The 25,656-nt window shown below is 40.1% G+C and overlaps 1 protein-coding gene across 1 annotated transcript in view; it reads left to right on the plus strand.

Annotated features, from left to right (window-relative positions):
• myo1d (myosin 1D) overlaps window positions 1-25,656 on the plus strand; it is a 98,010-nt gene that overhangs the window by 61,436 nt on the left and 10,918 nt on the right. The window contains exons 18-21 of the mRNA XM_044178726.1: window positions 139-277; window positions 1,006-1,110; window positions 1,321-1,434; window positions 9,956-10,110. Coding sequence (XP_044034661.1) covers window positions 139-277; window positions 1,006-1,110; window positions 1,321-1,434; window positions 9,956-10,110 — 513 coding nt within the window. The remainder of the gene's footprint in view (window positions 1-138; window positions 278-1,005; window positions 1,111-1,320; window positions 1,435-9,955; window positions 10,111-25,656) is intronic.

Genomic DNA, 25,656 nt, shown 5'->3' on the forward strand with positions numbered 1-25,656 from the left:
AGTACAGCTGGGGTCCACTGCAGCTCCCACTGAACTAGCTATCAAGGCCTTGTGCAGTAACCTCGATGGAGAACGTCGATATTCCCCTGCTCTTAGTTTTCTCTTTGTGTGTGTGTGTTTTGATGTGTCTGCCTCCAGGTGGTGGGCATGGACACTGATCAAAGGCCTCTCTCCAGAAGAGGCCCTGCAGGTGAGGGCCAAGGTAGCCAGCCTGGAGGCCCTGAAGGGCCAGAGGGCCGACTTGGGTCTACAGAGGGCCTGGGAAGGAAACTACCTGGTGAGTAGTTAGGATGGCAGTGTGAGTGGGGGTGCAGTACAGTAATATGTGTCTTTATGTGTTTGAAGGAGAAAACTAAACACAGCAACAGAGAAAAAAAGACAAAGTTATGAATTTGTCTGGTCAAATTAATAATCTTGTTTACTTACTCTTTGATCATGTAGTTCCTGATTTAAATATAAAAATAATTACCAATTTTAGGCTAATTTGTTCTTGTACAGAGGCTTGTGTTTAGATATTTAATATTAGTTGGCTTCTTTTGTTAAATGAAAGGGGGGGGGGGGTTATAGCTTCGGAGGTGCTGGTACTGTAAGTGGATTTTGTTACACTTGGACAAGGCCAGGTTAGCTGTTTCCCCCTATTTCCAGTCTTTGTGCTAAGCTAAGCTAACCAGCTGCTCGCGGTAGCATCATAATTACTGTACAAATATGAGAGTTTCAATCTAACTCTTGATAAGAAAGCGAAAAGGCATATTTCCCAAAATTTTGAACTTGAACAAAAACTTTATAAATTGAAATCTGCGATGTATATTTCGTTTGGAAGCAGATTCATAATGTCAGTAATTTGATAGATTTGGTTTATTGCCCTGCCCAGTGAGAGTGTGTATAAGCGCTCTTTTTCCGCAACCTTATCTTGACTTGATGAATGCCAGTACTGTCTCTCCTACTGTCCTTTAAATTAAGCTGGAGTGTTTTAACAGGTTTTCTGTGTTTTTTTGTGGCCGACAGAAGCGAGACAGCCCTGATACAGCTGCATCATTCACACTGGTTTCCAGCGAGCTGCAGCGGAAAGACAAATTCATGAGAGTTCTGTTCTCCTGCAATGTGCGCAAGGTAGGAGGCTTTTAGAGCATCTATCCACCATTAACCACATGCACACAGAGTCACAACATGCATCTGTCTGTACAAACAAATAAACCCAACTGCTCCTGGTTTGCTACATCTCCCTGCAGCGTGTTTAGATGTGTGTGTTAGTATGTGTGTGTGTGTGTGTGTGTGCACTTATCCTGTGGGGTGACTAATGAGGAGCTTTGTGTTTCTCAGATCAACCGTTTCCACAAGGCAGAGGACCGGGCTGTGCTCATCACTGACCGCCACCTGTACAAGATGGACCCCCTGAAGCAGTACAAACCCATGAAGAGCATCCCCCTCTACAACGTATGGCACATCATTTCTTTTACAGCCTCCTTTATTACAAACACAGGGTGGTAAACAGAGGGCAGCTCATTAGACACAGGTGTAATGGCATTTTAGTGCAGATTTCCAAAGAGGTTACATATAGTATGTTGATTCATCTCAAGTATAGCCTGATGTGAATTTCATATAAAAAATATTCATATATTAATAAGAAAGCCTCAGACAGATTATGTTTCTTTGCCTCTGTTAATCGTTTGTTAACAGAGACACTAAGAGAAACGACCATCTCATACCGAAACTTTTACTGTTTATCAGCTGTGAATTCAGGCAAAGCAAGTTTGTTCATACACAAAGGCAACCCAAGGTGCTTTACATAAGTGGCTCCCATCCTTGGGGTCGGGACCCTCACAAATTGTCGCAAGAGTTGATTTTTAATGTAGGAAATACATTTTAAAAATATATACATTAGGTTTTCTTGACTTTGCTCTAATCATTGCTTTTTTCTTATGAAACACCTCTTCGGGCCTTTGAAAATGATTCAGTTGAAACCAACATTGAGGGGAAATCTAGTTTAGTTAAACTGCTCACAACTGAGGATGAGGAGGAGTTACAGTACAGTACAGATTGCTTTGTAGCCAGAGGTCAAAAACAAAAAGGTTGGGAAACACTGCTTTACGTAATGCATCAAACACATAAAAAAAAGAGATTCAGAATAAAACATAAACCACCAAAAAAGCATTTAAACCATTTTAAAATGAATCGAAAAATTCAAAAACTGGTAAATCAATACACCATAAGTCAAAACATTAGTGCAAGATGGAATATTTAGGTTCAGTCAAAGGCAGTGGAGAACATAAAAATGTTAAACCTAGATTTAAAGGTTGTCAAAGTCACTGAAACTCAGTTTGTTCCAGGTCTGTAGAGCATAGTAACTAAATGCTGCTCTCCATGTTTAGTTTGAACTCTGGGAACAGTGAGCAGGCCGTTACCAGGCGACCTGAGAGCCAGAGAGGGTTCATGCAGTAAAATACAGTCAGAGATGAATTTTAATCCTAAACCATTGAGAAATGTGTAAATGAACAGCAGTAATTTAAACTCTATTCCAATTAACTATTTGATATGGATTATACTACTTCTGGCCAAGTTTAATTACAATGGCTACATCATTATACAGAGACCATACTGTATATCAGAAAGAGAGCTTTCAAAGTCTGCTCCAATAGAATAAAATGTTTGAATTGCCTAGTTTAATTATTGAAGCAGTAATAGGATTATGTTTAACATGCTTCTCACACTGTGCATTAGTCTAAATTTCTATGAATTTACACATGTAGAGTACTACAAGCTGCAAGAGCTTTTAAAAAAAAAACCTGGCTCATAGACATTTTAAATGTATATTTTAAATTAGAGGTTTCAGGAAAGCTGGATCGAAAGTGGCTGAACATATATCAGTTGAAACGTGTATGCATAGAATAGCATGGACAGTATATCAGTTTTACAATCTTACACTCTTGTTTACAGAAAATCTCAGTTAATTTTTATCCTGCAACAAATTATTGGTAATCAGGAGCAGTCTCCGATACAAGCTTTCATAAGACAAGTGCTGAAACAATTAGTTGATTAGGTGAGCAACAGGAAATTCATCGACAACTATTTAGATAATCATTTGACCATTACGGTCAATTACCAAGCAAAAATAGCAAATATTTGGCAGTTCCAGCTTCTCAAATGTGAGGATTTGTTTATTTTTTCTGTTTTGTGTCATCATTAATTGAATATCTTCGGATTTTGGACTGTTAGTCGGACAAAACAACGTTTTATAGACCAAACGATTATTTGATTAATCATTAATGAAAATAATCAGTTGCAGCTCTACTTGAGACATTAGAAATGTTAATTTTATACAACAGTAAGACATTAGCTATATGATCCTTCTGTATATCCCGCTGTATGTGATATCCAAAAAAACACAAGGAAGCAATGTGAGTGTCTTCCTGAAGTTGAGGTGATAATCTCTGATTTCCCACCAGCTTGTTATCCTGTGGCAACATGTCAATATGTAAAAATATCATTCAGCTCTACAATTGGCTGGTTTTAATTCATATTCACCCTGTGATAGGCCCATTAAGGCTGCTACATGCACACAGCACATGAGGCTGTTTCCATGGCAAATGTGTCCTTTGTGTGTGTGTTGACTTCATGCTACTTGTTTTTTTCAGAAGCACTGCCTAAATCAGTTGCATTTAAGGTTGAATTTCTATTTTTTCTTCTTCTTCTTATGTTCCTCGCACACATATAATTCATTTCTAATATTGTGACCTGGTCAGAAAAGGACAGTTTGTTGTTTGGGGAATATAACATGTTAATTAGTCAACAGAATCATGTCATACTCACCACTTTGCTGCTCTCACTTGTTTTCTTTTTTAACAGGAATACTGTTTTCATTCACTAATTTGTTCCAGTTGCTTCTATTTTGCACTTCTTCCCGATCGATATTAAACCAGCGTCAACGCCACTCAACATTTCTCACAGTTTCTTCACATTAAAAGCCTACCAAATGTATAGCTAAAAGACTATTAATGTGAAATTCTGCGGGAAATGTTTGGTTTTATTCACCGTAGTTTTTACAGTGATTGACCATCACAGTCACTTGCCTAACCCTATTCTTTACCCTAAGTTTAACCCAAACCTAAGTCTAACCTCAGTCCTAAAACCAACCTACACCAACTAATTTATGCAGTTGAACACGTAAACAAACTATTGATGGTATTTCTGATTTAGCCATCTCTCCTGTCATGCTCTGCTATGGCATAAACATTGCTTGGCCAGTTTTTCGGCACCACTGACCTTGGAGGTGAGGCAGAAATGAGACAGGAAGTGAAGGTGTAATACATTAATCTCTGAGGCGGATAGGTCTTTGTTGTCTGGTGAAATGAGTGAGATATGAGGCCGGTGTGCAGTGACAACTGTGACAAGACACCCCAGTGTTCAATCTGACAAAGTGACAAGAGGGAATTAGAGAGCTTGGAGATGGACACCTGAAGCCCATATCGCTGCATCTGGAAGTGAAATGGGGAGATGGAGTTGAGACAGATGGTGGCAGAGAGAGAGCAGCATGAGTTAAGGAGATTTTTAGTTATTGTTCATTCAGATAGTCTCTCTCTCACACACACACACACACATCCTGAGTTGATAGATAAGGCTCAGTCCCATACACAAGGCATATGGGGATCCATCAGTGTTGTAGGAGGACAAGGGGGCACATAGTATGGTTTGCAGCTTTCACACATTGACAGTGACACAACAAGAGTAGTACAGTACACAGAAAGCTCCACATCCACATTTTAACCAAAGATGTACACGAAGGGAGAGACATTTACAGCTATTTTTAACCATGAAATATTTTTTGTGTCTGTTCTTTATCTAAAAAATGAAGAATGTGTTCTTAAGTTCCTCTGTGCAATAGAGCTCCATTGTAAAAACACATAAATGAGCCACACTGTTGCACTGGGTGACATGTTCCTTCATTACCATGAACACACACACACACACACACACACACACACACACACACTGTAGTTTATTTTGACTCAATCCCAAATACACATAAATGTGCTGTAAATGCACACTAGAACACCAAATGGAGGGGAGGGGTTTATGTGATCCCCTTTGTCCTGAGCCTGGAACATGGAACCTTTAAAGGATAAGACTGGCCTTATCTTTATATTTCTTATTGTTGAAAAATCCCATGAAAAGCTAAAACCAACAAGGAATTAGTTTTTCTAACTATTTCCAGTTTCTCTACTCTGTCTTTAACACTAAGCCCCAAGCCCATTGGTGCCTACTGAAGATGTAAATCTTTAAAAACTCACAAATATATTGTTAAATCTTCTGTACAGTAAAAAAGTATTGTTGGTTTTTGTCTTTTAATGGGATTTGATGACAATAAGAGGAATAAGGAATATGGCCAGCCTTATCATTTAACAGCATTTGGTTGCCAGAGGAGGTCTAGGTGCAGAATATGGTGTTAATCAAAAAATTATTAATTGCTCCACGTCTTAATATGTTTTAGCTAATAATTGTGGTTGTCTGTGTGTGTAGAGACATTCATTCATCTTTTTAGTCACTATCACTGATTATAACCACTGCACACCAGGCCTTTTTACTCAGTAAATGTCAGGCTGAGTGAGTGAGTGAATTGGCCAAGGTGGAAAAAGTACAAAGGGTGAGAGTAAGTGTAGAAGGACAGGGGGGTGAGGAGGAAGAGATAGAGATGTACTGTAGGCTAAGAGCCACAGCAGTGTGACACGGAGCTATCGATCGGAGAAGGTCAAACAGAGGGGAAAGCAGTTAGCTTATTGTTGATTAGCTCTGATAGGCTAACACCACAGCATCCCCTTGGCTGCCCTACGGTGTATTTACTGCTGCTCCTGCAGGGCAGCAAAAGGGGAACGGCCGGGCTGATAGATGGCTAGTACTATAGTGAGGAACCAACAACTGTCTGCCAAAGGATTTGTGCGCCTACTGTCTATGCAGCAACAGTGAGATCATTATACTGTATTTCTTGTTGAAATGGTGAAATATCCATTCTGCATCAGTGACTCATCTCACTGCTTCTCACCATCTTTTCTTTCCTTTTCACATTCCTTTTTTTCATTCTATTCCTGCTTCCTCCTCCACCTATCCCCACCTCACCCCCCTCCCTATCTAGTGCTGTCTTTCCCTTCTCTCCTGTCTCTCCTGCCGCTTCTCTCTTCCCGTTGTTGTCATGCCAACTTCCCAGGAGACAGTGTTGTCATGGATACCGAGCGGCAGGGCAGATCAGCTGATGTCTGGTGTCGTTCAGGCATGTGCACAAATCGGTCTCCTGTATGTGCGCTCTTTTCCTCCCCTTTCCCAGCGAGGCTTATGTGTGATCCCTTCGGCTCTTGTTCTCCTTGCGCTCTTTCTCGCCTTGTGTTTTTTCATACGCCCGTTGATCCCTTCACTTCAGTCTGTTTTTTTCTCAGCCTACCACCACCAACAGCTACAATGTGACCATTTGTTCATAAACTCAGATGAATGGTGTACAAGTGCAGCCATGTTGTAGAAAAAAATACATTGAACAAAAGAGGTGGCTGCTGTCTTAAAGTAGCTCTCAAATGTGCAAATCTACTATACCTCTACTAGACCATACACGAGATCCGGATGAGAAGGTGATGAATTATAAATTATAATTGTGTTGATAAATTCATACATCTCAGAGGCAACTTGCAGGGGTTTGACTATTTTCTGCCCTGTAAACATTACCAGCTGGCTCACTGGTGCCCTTATAGCCTCACAACATGAATGGCTGCACAGTTTAGCTCGTTATATTATATTCATTTAATCACAGAGCCCCCACCCTTTGCTCTCGCTGCCTTTTTCCCCTTCTGTCTTTACAGGACTGAAATGTGTTATATAACCATTAAATAGTTCTCATAAGAATACACTGGGAGAACCTGCTGTTCAAATTATGCCCTCATGACAACCATAGAGCAGAGTGCATCAGACCAGAGAGCACTTGACAAAAAAACCAATGTGGTCCTGCCTGCACATTGCCAACTACACATTGTACATATTGCTCACTAGTGCTTTCACCAAAATACACCCACTGGTACCAAGAAACGAGACGTCAGCAAACAAGTTGTCCCTCACAAATGGTTCAGTCCTCCTGGGTCAATCAGGAACAAATATATCAACTTGTTTGGACTTGAAATTGTAATGTCCTCTTTGAAAAAAGGCTTAGCAGAGCTGTGAGATGCATAATATTCCCATTTTTTTTCTCAAACATATTTAGTAGTGTGAAGGAAAGAAAAGAGCGTTACATGCAGCATGTACTTCAGACACAGATTGCGACCAAGATCTTATAAGACCCATCTCACTTGGTGTTACATGCAATGAGCCTGCAAGATCGCTGTTCTCTCAGTGTGTAGGAGCCTTTAGTTATCAACACAAATTATACACACAAATAAGTTGGATTGCAGTAATGAAATGTATCCCCATCCTCAAGTTTTGTCTGATTCGTGTGGGTCAGACAGACGAACACTTGAACGGGTGGCTGGGCGGATAAATGCCTCTAACAGATTTCATACTTGGGGAGGAAACTGATTTGGTGAATCAAGACAAAAAATTAGACAAGGAAACGAATCAGAATGTATCATTACCCAGCTCATTAGAACAGTGACTGTCGTTCCAATCAATTAAGCCTTTAATATAAATGTAAATGTAATCGGCTCCATGTAATTAACTGCGGGTGGATTGCTAGACAGAGAGGCATGGCTTTAGGCTTTAATTCATGGTGATTACGTGAAGTGTTTGTTTCTGAAGGCACAGGCGTCATGTTGGAGCTAAATAAGCTAGCTGGTTGTTTAGCCGCCGGTAGCAACCTGTCTCTGCCGGTCCTCCCCTGATGGAGAATTTGTCTCAGCATTGTAGTCTGGTGAGTGGATATTAATGTACCTAACTGGCTGCCCTGTGGCTGTTTCCTCAACATGCACCGCCTCAGTTCAGCGTAGAAAGGCAAATTAAGAGAGAAATAAATGGCTGAAAACCTGAGAGAGGGAGTGACAAAGGAGACTGTGGAAAGCTACTGTAGGCTAAAAAGAAGGGCGATAACAGTATAAAAGGAAAATGGGGATAAAAGAAAGAAAGAAAAGGGGAGTTAATAAGCTTCTTTTCCTCCTGAGATGTGTTTACCTGTGAAGATATTGGTTTCTTACTGTTGAGTCAATTTTAAAGACCTGTAAAGCCAAACAATCCAACCGCAAAACTGCGATTCCCCTTTTAGCCTGGCTGCTCTCCGTTGGTCATTTGAGGGCTCTGAGTGGAAAAATTTGATTGGTCCTTTGGGATGCTGATCAATAAATCTTTACTGCAAGTGCTGATTTAAGACCAATAGACACCAGATACATCCCTATTTTTTTTTTTTTTTTTTTTTTTTTTTACAGTATTATATGTTTGCTTTGCCACACTTTCAAAGTGAAAAACTCTTAACACAAAAACAAATTAACTAATTTCCCTCAAAACAGAGTCTGCAATGGTCATTTTCCGAAAGGATATACAAAGACAACATGAAAAAATGCACAACTTACACAGAAGTGTTTGAAATTAAACTTATCGTATCACTGTAGATAATGTACTGTAGAGGCTGACTTAACACTACTGTAAATCCTACATTCATGCAAGGCAAAAGGATTATTGTGACAACAGAAGTATAAGATATTTCACTCATTTGTACATTTAATCATGAAAAATACAGTGTACTATAATGCTGAAAATGATAAAACAGTAAACCACAGTTTACATTACACTATTTAACTGAAACTCTATACAACAATTTGACAATTAACTAAAGAAAGAAACGTGTTGTAGTGGTGGTGAAGTGATTAGCAGTTATGTTTGCAAACACATGTTGAATTGATTGAGGGACTTTGTGCAGTTCTACTATGGACAGAAAGTAAGGAGAAAAATATGGAGCCAGAGATGGCTGAAAGATGTAGACAATATATTGTGTGTTCTGCAGCGAAGTTCAGTTTTGTATCAGAGTGCTCTCAGGACTACAGTTTTAGCCACAACATGTAAAATACTACTCCAGTAGGATTAAAACAACCTCATTACAGTGAGAAATCGGACCATGGAACTGCTCAAACTGTAAGACAGCCGACTAACATTTTGGACATGCCAGAAGTCCAAGCGATTGTCCGAAAACCAGATCATTCAGGCAATTAATCAGGCGTTGTGACCTCAAACTGCACGTGAAACGTCAACCAATCAAGCAGAAATTTGGCCCGATTCTCTCTGGGAGACCAATTTTTGGGCTGTAGCCGGGCTTAATCCATACAGTGTCTGCCTGGCTCAAGCCATGACAGCGTGTCATTGAGCCAGCATGTACAATACCAGGACCCTGAAACTGAAAGCAGCTAAATTAAAATCAGCCATCATTAATTGTATTATTTACACTTGTAAAGCATGTCCTACTGTGACATGTCACAAAGGCCTATTAGCAAATTTGAGATTTTATAAATTCTTACTGACAAAACACTCAAATCACACAGTTGAAGTATGCGTGGCCGCGGCATGAGCACAAACACTTTTTTACACGCCATTAAGCTACACAGAACCATTTTTAATTGTAGAGTTCGCTGAATTAGATGTCCTATTTTGTGAGAGAAAAAATAACTTTTATTATCAAGGTTTTTCTTTTCCCACTAAAACAAGAGATCTGCAGAATACGCAAAAATTCCTCAGGTCTCCTCCTTTTACTTCCTGTTAAAGGTGATGAATTGTAGCCTGGTGCAGCAACCCCAGTGAATTCATGTCTTTTGGGGTGCGCCAACTCAAATTCCCTGATGTGCATCTGTGTCTGTATATGTGCTGTATTTGTATTTATCCACAGTACAGATCGTTATGTTTCCCAGCACACATTCCTGCCTTTTCACATGTTTGTGTTTCTCTGTAGGCTCTATGTACATGTTTATCTGTGTTTAATTGTGTGTCCTCGTTCTCTCTCACACTGTCCCAGGTGACGGGAGTGAGCGTGTCCCCTGGGAAGGACCAGCTGGTTGTGTTCCACACCAAGGACAGCAGGGATCTCGTGGTGTGCCTGCAGGGCATGGTACCTGCCAATGAAAGCCGCATCGGAGAGCTGGTTGGCACCGTACTCAGCCACTTCAAGAGGTATGTGGTGGGGGAAACAGTGGGCCACAGGTAGTGGTAGAAGCTGAATTACTGATTTATCTACCTTGATATTTTCATCTGTTAAAATGTCCTAAAATGCTTAAAAAACACGGACTATATATAGTTTGCTGGTTGAAATGACCTGTGCTTGACAATAAGGTGAGGGTAGAGGCCTCATTACTGTAGAGAAAATCGCTGTCAGTTAATAATCAGCACATTGTCCCCACTTGAACCCAGTGCGCTGTAAAGGTGAAATAACCTTCTCAACCGAATTTCTAAAACACTGTGTCAAATCCAATAGTATTGTCCCAGATGTGTGGTATTGACCGATGTGACCTATGGCAGGAGGATTATGTGGCAAATAGAGTGCACAGTCACAGCTGTCCTAACTTGAACCCTAATGTTGAGTTAATCTGAGCTCAGAGCTCTCTTGAGGACAGGATACTAAGAAGACTAGCATTAATTTTGTTTCCAACCTCCTAAGCAAAGAAAAACACAGATATAGATTAAATGAAATCCCTGAATCCTGCAGACACTTTCTCTTACCTTCCAATTTACTGAGGTTCACTTCAGGACTGTCTGTTCTCATATTATTACATACAGTATATCTACTGTTTGATCACTTTAAGACATTGAAGAATATGCACAGATAACAGCCTACTGAATTCATTCACATGCACATTTCTAATACAGATACATTTTGTTAAATAACTTGTAATCAGCACATTGCACGTGTCACGTTTTGTTCTATTGATTGAAGTACAAGCTCAAACTTGTGAGTAGGGTATTGAAACGTGGATATGAGATAGTATCTCAGTATCTCTTCCTTGAGCTCAATTTATTTCATTTTAGCTCAGTTCACATGAGGTTAGTCTTACTGCAGTAGGTCTGCTTGTCTTTCCCACTTACCATCAGAAAACTCAAGCACCCACCCACTTCCTTTAACACCAAACTGAACTCAAGTTGTCCTCAGTTCACTCTTTTTTTATAAGTTTTATAATGACCCTCTAGTTATGTAAGTACGATGCTGTCACATGCTATTAATTGTGTTGTATCACAATATTTATCCAATGTTAATGAGCACTGTGTCCCTCTCGTTAGTAGCAGCTTTTGCATGGTTTAGCTACACATCAGCAGGAACTGACTGACTGACTTGACTCCTTGAATTGTTTTTTCTTCTAATAACCTTCCAAAAAGTAATATAAAAAAGTAGCTCCAGCAAAAAGTGTATGAATAAAGTGATTTCATTCATCCACTCTCCTTCCACTTTCATCCTGTGTTATAATCCCAGAAGAAGATGACTCTGTCGCCCTAGCTAACAGTAGCATATACATCTGTCCTGTGGGCCATACATGGTTTTATTTAGACCTTATCGCTGGGTGATTCTGTCCAGTCCATTGTGGGTGGTGTGGATCAGAAAAAAAACAGGCACACAACCTGTAGCTGTGGAATATGTTTGTACCAAGCAGTAACCACCATAGTTGAATACTAAAGCCAGTGCAGAAGTGTCTTAAGCTGCAGTTCCTCTATACGGGCTGCTAGATGCTCTGACTATAGTATGTTAAAGTGGCTGAGGAAATTCTCAGCATCTCTTGAAACATGAATTTAATGTTGTTGTCCGCAAGATGTTACGGTCTTTATAGCCAATTTCAACTCTTCTAATGTGGATTGGTGGCCTTAAGAATTACCGTTTCATTAACAGGACTAAAGAGTCTCCAGCCATGCTAGCAGCTCCTTGAGGCTGTACTAGCATTTAGCTAACTGCAGTAACATGCTGATGCTGAATTTTACCCTGCTCACCATCTGAGTTTAGCGTGTTAACATGCTAAAATTAGCTAAATAACACTAGTTACAAAGTACAGATGAAGCTGATGAGAATGTAATTATCTTTGCCGGTATTTGGTCATAAAAAGGTCATTACTAGATGAAAAGTCAGGGAATCACACTTCACAGAGAATCACATTTTTTACAATTCATCCTGAGGAGATCATGAATGCCTGTACCAAATTTTGTGGCAATCCACAAACAGTTCAGACATTTCATTCAACCATCAGGCTGTTTTGATGTTTTTAGATCGCTGACATCGCTCACTTCACCGATTATTGAATCGACTCTCCTCCACATTAGTCTGGCATCTGTCTGTGTGTGTTCATGTTTGTCTCTATTTGTGTGTGTGTGTGTGTGAGAGAGAGAGAGAGAGAGAAATTTGTGCATGCAGACAGATGTGCCTGCATCTGCTTATCTTGGTGTGTATGTGTGTGCAGCTTTGTCTGCATGTAGGGGAGGTGTGCAATTGCTCGATCATTGCCATTCTGTGATGGTATCTTGTTCCTTTGTGGAGCCCATTTCTCTGTAGGTGTCGGGCTGAGAAAGGCCTCCACTGGGCCTCATGTAATGACCCTCCATGTGCTTCGCATGCCGATTCATCCATCACTGTAAAACAGAACAAAGGGCACACCGGGGTGTGTGTGTGTGTGTGTGTGTGTGTGTGTTTCCTGACTGCATTAACGTGCTTGTGTGTGTCTGCATGAGGAGGAATTCCTGAGAGGCAGTCTGCATGTGACCATGCTTGTGTTTGTGTATCCATACTGTATGATTTTTTTGCATGCAGTGTCCCACCACTGCAGCTCCCTGTAGATGTGGCTTTAACCTTTATCTCTCCTTCAACATACTGCACAGTGCACAATATGCACAATAGCGAGCAGGGAAAAGGGCAGCTTACAACAGCAACAAAGCAACACTTTATCCTCCTCAAAGTGACAGCAAGGCCAAAGCAGAATGACACCGCCGCTGGGGATGAACCCTCTTCTTGTCATAGCTGTGTCTGGATACTTGAGTTTCTGTGAAGCACAATTTGTTTTTGACAGTTTCCAAATCTACTTGGCATTAATCTGTTTTTTTTGGGGGGGGGGTTCATGAATTGTGATTTTGCTGAGAACTGGAGTGGTTTTCATTTTGAGATAGTGTCACGGCTGGCATATTTCAGATTTTTTTTCAAAGCAGAAACTTATCAATACCACACCAAGTTGCCTCAAACTCAAGTGATTCAGAGATTTCAGCAACGCATACATAAGAAGATAACCCTCTTATTGGCCATGACGCACCAGTTGTCTAGAGAAATTCAGAAATACTTCATTCTTATTTAGCATAAAAAGGGAGGGGGGGGGATTTAGATTCCCTTGCCTTCAACCTCCCTCCTCCCTTTCTCCATCCATCCTTCCTTTTTCCCTCTCCCTCTTTCATGCCTTTTTTCTGCTTCCTATTTTTGACTATATCCCCTTTGTACTGATCTCAGTGTCTCATGAACCCCTTGCGGCCCCCTCCACTTCCTCATCTCTCTCTGCCTCTCTCCAAATCTTTCTCTTTCTCTCCCCTGGCTCCCCCCTTCTTCATTTCTGGAGAGGAGGCAATGAAATATTTAAGACTGTGCTGCTGTTGAGGCCTATATTTAGATGAGACAGCGCCACCCCCTTTCTCTCTGTCTCTCTCTCTTGTGTATGTGTGTGTGTGTGTGTGTGTGTGTGTGTGTGTGTGTGTGTGTGTTGACATGCACCCCACGCTGCAGTGACTGCAGCACTCCCACCATCCGCTGCCAGGATAGCAGAGCAGACACTACATCTGTCACACAAACTCTAAAATCAACGAGACATTGAGGCGATCCAAAAGACCTTACTATATGTTCCACCCTCTCCTATTGATTACCGTAAAATTCTCTAGTGAGAGAATTTGAGCCTATTTGAAATAGGCTTATATTAGAGACAAACCTTTATTCCCAATTTGCCCAGATTTTAGAAGTAGTGTACCAATTTTCTCAAAATGTCTTGTAAGATTTCTCTCATCGTGATATTGCTTGGCCATCTCCCTCGTTTCTACTTCATCACTTTTGTGTAAATTATTAGAACTGGTTCCTTAAGTCAAACTGTAGGGAAGCAGTGTGCGTATTTTAAGAGATACTGTCATCTCCATTCCAGTTTTAAAGAATGCAGTGTTTATACACACTGGCTTATTAAAATTAAGCCCTGAGCTACAGCAAGTAAAGATTTATTTATATATCACCAATAAAAACGAAAGTTACAAAGTGCTTCACAATAAAGGTACAAGGAGAAAGTATGCTGTCTTCCACTGGCTCTTCACCCAATCTTATCATCTATAAGATATGGTATGTGTTAAATAATAAACACCATAAGGAATAGCTGTTGAAGCAGGTAGACCTGGGGTCGACCCCTCAAACATTTTTAGGCCAAGTCAAGGAACAACATCTATCGTAATACAGATGAACAATACTGTGACAGAAGAAACAGTTGCCAGTTCAACTCTGAGGACATACAGGGAAAATCTGGTCAGGGAAAATGAATGTGCCCTTGAGCAAGAAGTTTAACTCCATACTCCTGTAGTGGACTTGCGTAGTGACCCTCAGAAGACAACCAAAGTTGAAAGGTGTTATACTGAGCTGTAATACACAATATTTTGTGACTTTGGTGAAATGTCTTGTGACTTTGCGTTGAATCTACGAATGCATTTTCTTTGTTTATCATTTTTATTTCCTCTTATTCAGTTTCCCAACATTTCTACCGGTTTATTTTTCAGTCAGTGCTGTGTCACACTCTTCCACTCTGCTTCACACTTTTCCTCCCTGAATGTAAAAATAGCTTAGTGTTGAATTATTAATCCACATCCTCAATTCTCACAGGTGGTAAACTGCAGTTTAAAGATTTCGCTCCATCAAATACAAAACAACATCGCATTTATGCAGAATTATTCTTGTTGCTTATAAGCAAGAAAAGTGGGATGTTTTGACAGGTAAAAGAGACGTTAGATGTGTTTGGATCATGTTAACGATGTGCTAAATGTGCCGTTTATAGTTATTCGACACAGTCTCTCTCTCGTACTCTCTCTCTATGTGTCAGGCACGACCTAATGACAGTTGCCCCATGACCAACACGTAAATCCCTGGTTCACATAATCTCTTCCTGTCATAGTAGTTTCTGTGTTGTGCAAGCAGCTGGAATTGGTTTCGTGGAAAAGTACTGTGGATTGTTTCTGTAGCAACAGCTTGGTTTTTGCTCCACCGACTGCTACCACCGCTGTCAGTGTCCACAGTCACTAATGAAAATCCCTGTGCAGTAGATTGAGTGTGTGTGTGTGTGTGTGTGTGTGTGTGCGCGAGCGCCTGCTGTCCTCTGTGTGCGTTTTGGTGCGTCAAACAGATTGACGGTTTCAGTGCTGAAATGATGAACTGATTAGTCGATGGACATGAAAATGTATCAACAACAGTTTTGATTGGTTGGATATAATTAAAAAATTTTAATTATTAGTGGCAATTACTTTTTTTTTTCATTTAACAAAAAAAAGTTGAATGTTGTCCAGTCACAAGCAGCTGTACACAAACTGTGTACACTGCCACAATTTTGATTTGATTTAAATCAGGAAATCTTATCAAAGAATAAGTAAACAACATGAAAAATCTTCTGTTCTGAACAATCTGTTCACCATCTTAGTTTTGCATAGTAGCATGCTAACATTTGCTAAGTGGCACTAAACAACAGCTGAGGCTGATGGGACTGTCATTAGCTTTGCAGGTATTTGGTCATAAACTAAAGTACTGGACACATAACAATTTTGACCTGAAAATGGCCCTGGATAAAAAAAAGTCAGGGCATCACCAAAATGAATACAATGCATCCGGAGGGGGACATGAATGTCTGTCTGTGCAAAATCTAATGGAAATCAATCTAATAGTTGTTGCGCTATTTCCGTTTGAACCAAAGTGGTGGACTGACAGTCAGACAGAAAGACCCTTCCATCTCTAAAGATATGAAAAATAAACAACATCATTTTGTGTAGCAGAATTTTTTTTATTTGTGTTATAATATAATTTAAAAAACATTGTGACCCTTTACATTCATCTCGTGACCCTTTGGATGGTCCCAACACCCAGGTTGGGAACCACTGGATTAAGCTCTAATTAAATTAAGCGATATTTAATCATTTGTTGCAGCCCTTGATGATTTATTCTGGTGTTTAAGGCCTACTGTGAGCATGAGGGCATCCTTCTCAGGCTTCCTCCCTCCCTCCCCCACTGTAAACTCTCCTGATCTGTCTCTGTGACAGATGTTTGTAGATTTACCTCCCTCATATCTGTCTTCAAGCACCATCCATTCATACTTTTTCTGTCTTACTGTCCTCTAACCTCCACCACCAGCCTTTGTCCTTCTCTGTCTCTCTCCCACTTGCTCTCATTCTTGCTCTCACCACCTTATAGTACAGTATGAGTCAGCAGTATCATACAGTACACAGCCCGTCATTGATCTGTCAGAGTGATGTGGTCATATTCTGTTTCTGCCCTTGCTCCTGCCCCCTTCCCCGAAGACCTGAACGTTTAGCCTCCCCCTGTCTGCTTCTGACATTGCAGAAGGGATTTGGGGGGGCTAAGCTGGACTGCTTGGAGGGTCGGGACAAAAAGTGGATTTAGAACAGAGGAGGAAACACAGAAAGTTAGTGAGAGTGTGTTAGGAATAGTGAGCTAAGAGGGATGGAGGTGAAATCGAGGTGGAAGGAAGAAACTGCGAACAATGCAAAATGAATCGAGTGAAAAATAAGGGGTGGAGAAGAAAAAAGAGATGTAGAAGATGTTGAGGATGAAAAAGAAGCACACTTGTATTGATCTGCTGAAGTAAATGATTTACTTGTTGTTCAGATAACTTATCAGGACGCATTGTCATCAGACTGCAGACATGTTGGCGTCAGTGTGCTTGGTTCATTATTTTCCTTTCAGTTTGTATAAGATGGATATTTTAGTCACACTGTCTGCGTAAGGCTTTATCATCTCCCTCCTTTATAAAGGACCGTACCAGTGTTTTTGCACATTTTAGCTCCTTAACTGCAAATTTTCTGATGGCCATTTTCAAATGTGTGCAGTATAGTTATCAACTGATTGATTGTTTGATGTATTTTTCCTACCATGGCAGTTCCATGGCCCAGTTGGTTTCCATTAATTTCATTGTCAGTGTTACATTCTTCTTGTGTGGTCTGTTTAGACAGATGCAAGTGAAAATTAGAGTGTGGGAATGTGTAAAATTATTTGGGCGCACCAAAGCTCTTTGCTAATGCAGTGCACAAAACATAGCAGCTAGCAGCTTCTCATTTTTAGCAGTCAGGTCGCCAGTTAAAATGACAAACGTCGCCAGTGGCAGGTCATATCAGCTGTCGCTAAATAACGTTAATTCCGTGACTTACTTGGTAACAGGCCAAAATAAACTGTTTGTTTTCTGGTTAAAGTGCTACTGCAAGCTGTCTGTAGCTGATTTGTTTGTGAGGGAAGAAGCTCCACTCTGTAACACCGTTTTACAACCGCAAGTGTTTCTGTAGTTCTAACAAAACCAACTCATAGGTCATAGGTCTTCTCTCTAGCTGATCACATCAATTTCAGGAGTTGGAACTCCCAAATAAATTTTCATTTATATATTAATAAATTAAGCTTATAAACTCTAGTTTTTTTGAACCAGTATTTGGATTAAGTAGCTCATGAAAACTAAGGTGTGTCAGATTAAGTCTACAGCTGTTATTTCAGTGTGTCTGATACATATTTAATCAACATTTAAGTAAAAGCATTGGATCGGACTCAATCGGCAGATACCCAATGTAAAAGGGCTTGGATTGGGGGCCAGAAAAACTTGATAAGCATATCTCTAATATTTAGTAATGAATAATTTTTCAAATGTAACAGTACTTGGAATAAACTTATGGTATTGTTTAATTATTCTGTTTCAGTACACAGTCTTGAAACACAGTCAGGTAAATATCTGCACTGAAAGAGTAATTTGACACTGTTTGAGTTAGTAAATTATCGCTTTGACTGCCCGAGGTCGATGGAAATCCAGGTATTATTATTAGTATTATACCATGTCTGGCTGACATCCAGAATTCATAGAACTGTAGTCATATATGTAACTCTCACTTGGGAATTGTAATTTGAAAAGAGATCGCGAGATCGAGAGCATGCAAGTAGTAACATTAGTAGTTTACAGTGTTGAACTGAAGTGCCAAGGGTTGGGTTTGAATGTGTTTCCTAAAAATGATAAAAGAAGAGTTGAAGCATGTTGAAGTCAAAATGTTGAGTTGCTCTTAAAGCTGCATTACCACACAATGATAATGTAATTTATTTCCATATTGTACAGACATTAAATGGAAACCAATGGCTGCCTGGATTGAGGAATGCACCAATCTAACATTTTCTCTTCTGATACAAATTAAGATACCTCAACTCAGGGTGTCTGTCGAAACCGAGTACTGATCATACACCAGTGCTCTCTTTTTCCCAAATTTAAAATCTCTTTAACCCACTGCAGGGAATTAATTGGAATCATTTATATATAAGGTGACATGAGGCCAGGGATTGCTGTGACACAAAAAACTGAGTATGCAACCCACTGTGACTGAATGATTGTAACTGATAGAGGAAACATTATATAATGACACTGTCGAAGAAAATGTATTTAATGTGGATCGGTCACGATACCCGATCCTCTGAGTATCAGCACAGATCCAGTGTATCGGATCGGCACATCCCTGCCTGGAATTGTGGTAAAAATACATCTATATTTCTAAAACTCAGTGGCATGCGTTGCCAGATGGTTAGCTGTGATGTAAAGTACATGGGATAAAACGAGCAAAATCACTGATATTGTCCTTTAATGAAAAGAAGGCCATTCATTCATTTTATTTTTATTTATGGAAGAATTATATCTGTTGATGAGCATTTTAGCCGCAGAGAGTAATGAATATTTAAGAACCAAAGTGTCAAATAAATGTGTCAAAGTGCATTTTCTGTTATATCTGGAGGTGGCACTAACATCATTTAGAATAGTAAGATAAAAGGAAGATGAGAGAGAGGGTGGCAGAGAGAAGTGATAAGAAAAACAGAGAGAGAGAGAAAGCCATGCTGCCTTTGTCTTCCTCACCAAGGTCACCCTTTCTGCTGAATCAAACATTTCAGACTGATAGAAGTGGGCTTCTGTCTTCTCCTCTTTCCCTCCATCCCTCCTTCTCTATTTCCTCTTTCTCCATTAATCACCCGCCCCACTGCTGCTCCTCCCCCCCCCCTCTTGTTTTTCACTTCACATTCCACTTCTCCTCCTCCTCTTCCCTCTCTCACTCTCCCTCCTTTCTGGGGCGCTGCGGATGCAGTTCCCATGGCAACCATTGGATCCATGTTTGTCTGATACGTATGCAATCCATTAATAACTCTGCTGGCTGGAGATAATAACGCCACATCTCGTCCCAGACCACAGACAGAGGAATATACCAAATAGTATAGAACAGGAAAAATGTGAGAGGAATATAAAGATTAGAGAGAAAGAAAGATGCTGGATGAGGATGGAGAGAAGAAATGTGTATCAGAGAAAATCAGCGCAAGCTTTTTCTTTATGCTACAGACAATTAGGTCAGGACATCCAGCCTAATGTGTCCGTGGCATTGAAATATCAAACTGTAAAGAACCAAAATGTCTGTAACCTTCTTTACTACTTCTTCTTACTTATTACTCCATTATTGTTCCCGATTTAAATACTTTTTTTGTGCCAATTTTAGACTATTTTATTCAGACAAACTTCTTGTACAGTTTTTCACATTTTAGAACTTTAGGACTTTGTAGAATATAAATATATTTCTCAAAGTAAGGTATTACTTTTTAAGTTATTAACTCAATATACTTATTATGTATTGTTTGGTATCAAAAAGCAGGTATTGTATTGGCACTAGAATAGACGGTAGTCATTTTCTTCGTGCAAAAACTTGTACAGCCTTCTGTTTAGTCACCAAAGGGTCTTCAAGGATAATCTATCCGCAGTCGTTATATAACTTCCAATTTGCAAAGTCAAATTGCAGGCGAGTTCACAAATTCTCTCACACACATAAAAGAGACTCGTTCACACACACACACACAGAGTCATTGTTTTATGGGCCAGTGGGGAGTCCTGCTTGTCTCATTGGCACTGTGCTGCAGCCTGGGGGAGGAGGCTCGCTGAGTGGAGTGATGGATGGCGAGTGGCCAGGCCAGAGAGTGTGTGTGTGTGTTTGTGACTGTGAAGATGTGTTTATGCGTGCTGACTGTGTAAGTACACATTTGAGTTAATATTTAAAGGTGTAAAAATACACAGTATGTGTCAGAGGTTGTGTATGAATGAGAGAAATGTGTGTGAATGTGCGACTTGGTCTGACCTACTTTTCCACTGCAGCCAGCCAATCAACCTTTCTCTCTCCGTTTCTTTCTCTCACACACAAGGACAAACACACTTAGTAGAGTGTGTTACAGAGGTCTTAACACTACTAATAGCACCACGTTGTGTTTTTATTGTGTAGCATAAGCACAGACACTGGCACAAGCTTAAGTAACAGATGAATGGGTCAAATATAAAGCTTCATAGTGACCTAATGCTGAAACAATTACTTAATTAGTTTCAGATTAGATTAGATTTGTTGATTTACACAAAATAAATCAGCTGTTTAGATAATTGAGTAGTGCATGAAACCTCATGATACATGTGCACATTTGTAATTAGCTGTGGCCCTTTGACAGATTCAGCACTCGGACAGATTTCTTAAGCCTCATTTCAGATGCATAGATAAAAGGGTCGCTGGATTTACTAAAGTTCACACTCTTTGCGAGGATCAGTTTTGCATGGAAAGTTCTCTTCCTCTGAAGTTTAATTTCAGCTATCATTATTATTATTTGTAATTCTGTTACTTCATTAATGAACATATCTATTTCAGGATCATAAGGATTTTATTTCTTTTCTGAGCTTGTTGATCTCAGACAAATCCCAACTCTGAACTTTGCCTTTTAGGCTCCCCCTCAAATGCAAAATGCATTGAAACACAGTCCCAGTCGCTGATGGCATAATTAGTTTCTGTCTTAGTAAATCAGACACTAATTACAAACAGATTGCGAGTGCAAATTGAATGAAAGGCTCAGCGCAAATTTGCTTCGTGCTTTAATGTCATAGATTAGGCCCTCATCGTTTTTGTAACAGTTTCTTTTGTTTTGTTTTCGTAGGTTTTCATTTAATTTCAACTTTATCTTGCGCAAATAGTTAAAAAATAGTAGGTACATAAATGATTTGTGAGGTACAATAAGTGGTCTATTTTTGTCAGAACGTTGCTGCATGAAAACTCCTCTGTCTATAAATGGTCTGTACAGAGCCCAGCAGGCATCTGGGGGGGGGTCATTTTTTAATCATTTGTCAACATGAATTACTACTATCATATTAAATTATTTCATACCCTCAGATAAATAATTGTCATGATGCTAGTGCGCATGCAGCAGTAGGAGCAGTAGGTTGGTATTTTATACACTCCATCTCTTCAGTGACCTCTACATTTACCCCATAATCCTCCCCCCACCCCACAAACACACATGTTCCACCCAGCAACAGCACCATACCATCTCCCACTGTCAGGCCAATTATGATTAGCCTCAGCACACCCTCTCCTCCCTCCTCGGCCTCCCTCACCTCCTCCTTTCCTTTTCTCCCTCCCTTGATCTGGTCTTCGATCCCTCCTTCCATCTCACAGTCATGCTTCTGTCCCTACCTCCTTTCTTCATTTCCCACCTGCCATTAATCTCCCCACCTAACGTCTTTTCATCATGCTTCTTTTTTCTGCTTCCCCACCCTTCCATCTTTGCTCGCCACATGCCTTCACCTCCCTTTATTCCCATACTTTAATTTCCTTCACATCACTCATTCATAACACCTCCATCCCTCCTTTGTTCCACCTTGCACTACTGTCTCCCTATATCCTTCCATTTCATCCATTCATTTCTGCTTTTTATCCTACCTTATGTAATGTCCAGCCCCGAGCAAATCAACTCTACTGACCTGGGGCTGCTTGCACAAAGAGATACTTTGACCATGACTTTGATTTAACAAATAGTACGTCAGATTAAACACAAAGGAGTTAAGAAACCTTTACAGATTGACTTTTAAAGGGACAGTTTTGACTTCAAAAGCCTAAAGGACTTTAAGAACTCTTTAAATGCTGTATATTTGTCTTTAGGAAAATAGTAAAATATGATATATGTAACAAAAAAAGATAAATGTCTAGGTTTATTAGTAGCACAAAGCTGTCTAATTCCAGAATAAAGTAGAACAAATTCACTATGCACTCTGGGTAAAATAATACTGGTTTCAAACTACAAAACATGGCCAAAAGAGCTACAAGAGCTAAGGTACAAAGCACTGTTTTCTCCAGTTGAACACGCTGCCATGATACTGTAACATTCACAAGGACATTTTACCTCGCAAATTCAGTGATGAGTGTATATTTAGAAATAGAAATAAATAGAAACTGAAAAAAAGATTTACAAGAGGTTAGATTGGGTCTTAAAAACTCTTCTGCTTGGCTGCTCAACAACAGTGTTGTCAAATTATATTTTTATTTTATTTATTTGTTATTAGTTCTGAGATAGTTTGAGGATGCCACCCCTGGAGAATGATATTTTTAAGGTTTAATTTAAAAGGTGGTTAAAACTCACTTTAAACTAGTCAAGAAACAAAACTGAGACTGGCATCACCCTGAAGATGCACATTCCTGATGGTGATTCATTCGGGACATTCAAACCTTCCTGCCACTGAATAGTCAGTAGATTAAAATGGACGTTCTTTTGATTGATGTGTTGATTATAATAAACAGAATTGGAGGCGTAGCCACTTGAGAAGTGAGCGGTCTCCCTTCAGTAATGAGCAGCTAATTGCCTGTCTGTCCATTCAGCCTTGAGATGGTGGAGAGTCCTTCTGAAAGGCCAAAGTCGCAGCTGATCAGTGAGTAAGATTTAGCTCACTGGGTTTACGGTATAGAGAGAAGAACAATGAGAAAGACAGAGCCCAGCACAGAGGTGACCTCCTACACATAAACACCCGCTTGTTTAGCTCTCCTGCTGTGTGGCTATTATGGCTCTCCAGTGTGAGATAGCAACTACAGCATCCCCCAGAGACAGGGGGAGCCTTTGCTTTGTACATTTCCGGTTCTGTTTCATCTTCCACTGATCTCATAAACAAAGAGATGTAGAGGTGAGAAGTGTGTCCTTTTGTTTAACCAGGGCATCTGTGAATACTGGACTCCCTAGAACAGCTTGCATGAGTAGCTGTTATTGACAGCAATCATTGGCTCGCTGCCCTGTGGGAATAGAGAGAGTGCATCTCCAGATGCCCTGTGGACAACCTGCCAGTGGTCAGCCCACATGTTGCCATCCACTCCATCTTCTATTGCAAGGAATTATGCTCAGGGCGCTAGAGGTTAGTCTTGGTCAAGCCCCCAGGAACAGACCTGGGCTGTGAGGCGATTTTGGCGTAGTGGCCACACTGAATTTGATCCATGAGGTCCAATAAAATTTAAAAAGTTTCAAAGAACCATAGCAGTAAATTATTTCATCTCATTCATGTCAGGCTCAGCTAGAGGAAGTACCTAACATGCATGCTCTCAGCTGGAAGCCTAAGTGAGCATCTTTATATATTGATATGTTACAGAGCTTTTCATAAGCGCCTGCTGCCGGCCAAACACCTGACTACTCATTTAAGTCCAGCCGGCTACTTTGTTATATTCATTTTTGATTCTAATAAAATTGTTTTGATTAACACGTTGCGATTCGCTATGCGTACACATTTTACGACCACTAGCTTCCGCTTCAAAACAATGTGAGCATGATGATAGAGAAACGTGCCTGTCTGTCAGTATCAGTCCCGCCCACACATGCTCTATATGAATGTGTGTGCGCGCACGCTCAGCTGTGTCCTGCCGAGTAGAGAGCGGAGAGTCATCTTCAGTGTTTGACAAATATTAGCAAAATAATAATCACATTTATTTATAGGATAATAACTCCTGATTAAAATCAGAGGTTTGGGGCATTTGCCTGATATAACTGTTTAGCTGCTATGGCCAATTTTTCACATCAGTAGTTCAGAATCTATGTTATATCTTTGTATGTTGGGTGGAGAGCAGATAAAAAAAACTGAGACAAACTGAGCTGCCGCTTGTTACAGTTTTCATCAGATAACACAGCAGCTGCTAAATCACTTTTTTTTTTTTTTTAAGCTACAGAATATTTGTTTTCAGTTTGAGATATTTCATCCAAAACCAGAGAACTGGGGGGGATGTATGAAATATTTATAATTTCAGACTTGAGATCACAAAAGGCATTTTATTCAAGACACTTCAGGGGCCCTCGGGGGCCCTTGATAGTCAGCGCCTCTATTCCCCCACTGCAGCTCCCCAGATCTTGCTTACTGTGCATAAAGAAGCAGAGTTACTAGCTTGACATATTAACAAGAAGAGGTCTTTTTAGCTTGTGTCTACTGTTCATGTATGATCTAGCTTTAAAGGGAGCCTCATGGGAGTTTTGGAGATTAGTTCTCATAATATTGTAAAGTCGAATGTGTCTTATGGGACAGCATCTCACATGTTTGAGAGTGTGATGAACATGTAGGTTTGCAGTGTCGTCCAGTGCCCACTTTTCCATGGCTCCTGATCTTTCTCTTCTTTGTCTGTCTCGTGCAGAGTCCTGCAGCAGCACTGATGCTGTATAGCTGTCTTTGATGTAAGCCTGTTTTGGCAGCTCCACCTCTGAACTCCACTTCTCCATGTACACTAAAGATTGACTTGTTTTTTTCATCCTTCCTTTCTTTCTTTCTTTCTTTCTTTTCCCTTCTATACACATTTGAATCAATACCATTTTTGCTGTCAGTGCATTTTCACCCCGTTTTTTAAATGACCTAGTTAGTAATTTTTCCCGTTGTGAGTACAGCTGAGAAAGGGAACTCACAATTAGACGGATGCAAAAAAAATTACGTAAAAGGAGATATCCATACCCATATTTGCTGTACTTTCACAGCTTAGTAAATACTGCAAACAAATGCTGTCGTATGGTATAATTTGATGCACTGAACCTGCTGCAATAACCCAGGACGGTTGTTGCAGAAGATTTTCAGCGCTGTATTTGATCTGGTCTTTGGGGTTTTTCCTTGCCTCATTTTATTCTCTGTAGTTTGCAGCTGTCTTGTCAAGCTCTACAACACTGAATAAGATGCCTTTCGCCAACCTAGAAGTGAAATTGGAAATATGACGATAGTAAATTATTAGTAAATTATTTATAAGAAAGGTAAAAGGGAGAGTGAAAAGTTTGAAGAACACCTAATGCAGAAATTATCTACTGGTCAAATTGGTTGTGACTTGTTAACTCTGTCTTTTACTGATATAATGTCTGCACTCTTGAGATATCCTGCCAGCCTTCTTTTATTACTGAGCTAAAGCATCTGTATCATACTGCAGTTATTACAAAAAGAGACCCACCATGCCATCAAAACTGCTTGAGTTCTGCCTCTTCCTCTGCGTTTTCTCTTTTATTTATACGCCACATCTGCAGTTACAGTACTAGCAAAACTATATAACTTGAGCAGAGTGATGCCAATTACAGAACTGCACTCACAAAGCCTCTTAGGCAGTTTTCGCACTTTGAACCAGTCCAAGCCCCAGCCACTTTAAACTGGGGCAGAT

The sequence above is a fragment of the Siniperca chuatsi genome, linkage group LG20, assembly GCF_020085105.1.
Source record: "Siniperca chuatsi isolate FFG_IHB_CAS linkage group LG20, ASM2008510v1, whole genome shotgun sequence".
In the NCBI taxonomy this organism is placed as follows: Eukaryota; Metazoa; Chordata; class Actinopteri; order Centrarchiformes; family Sinipercidae; genus Siniperca; species Siniperca chuatsi.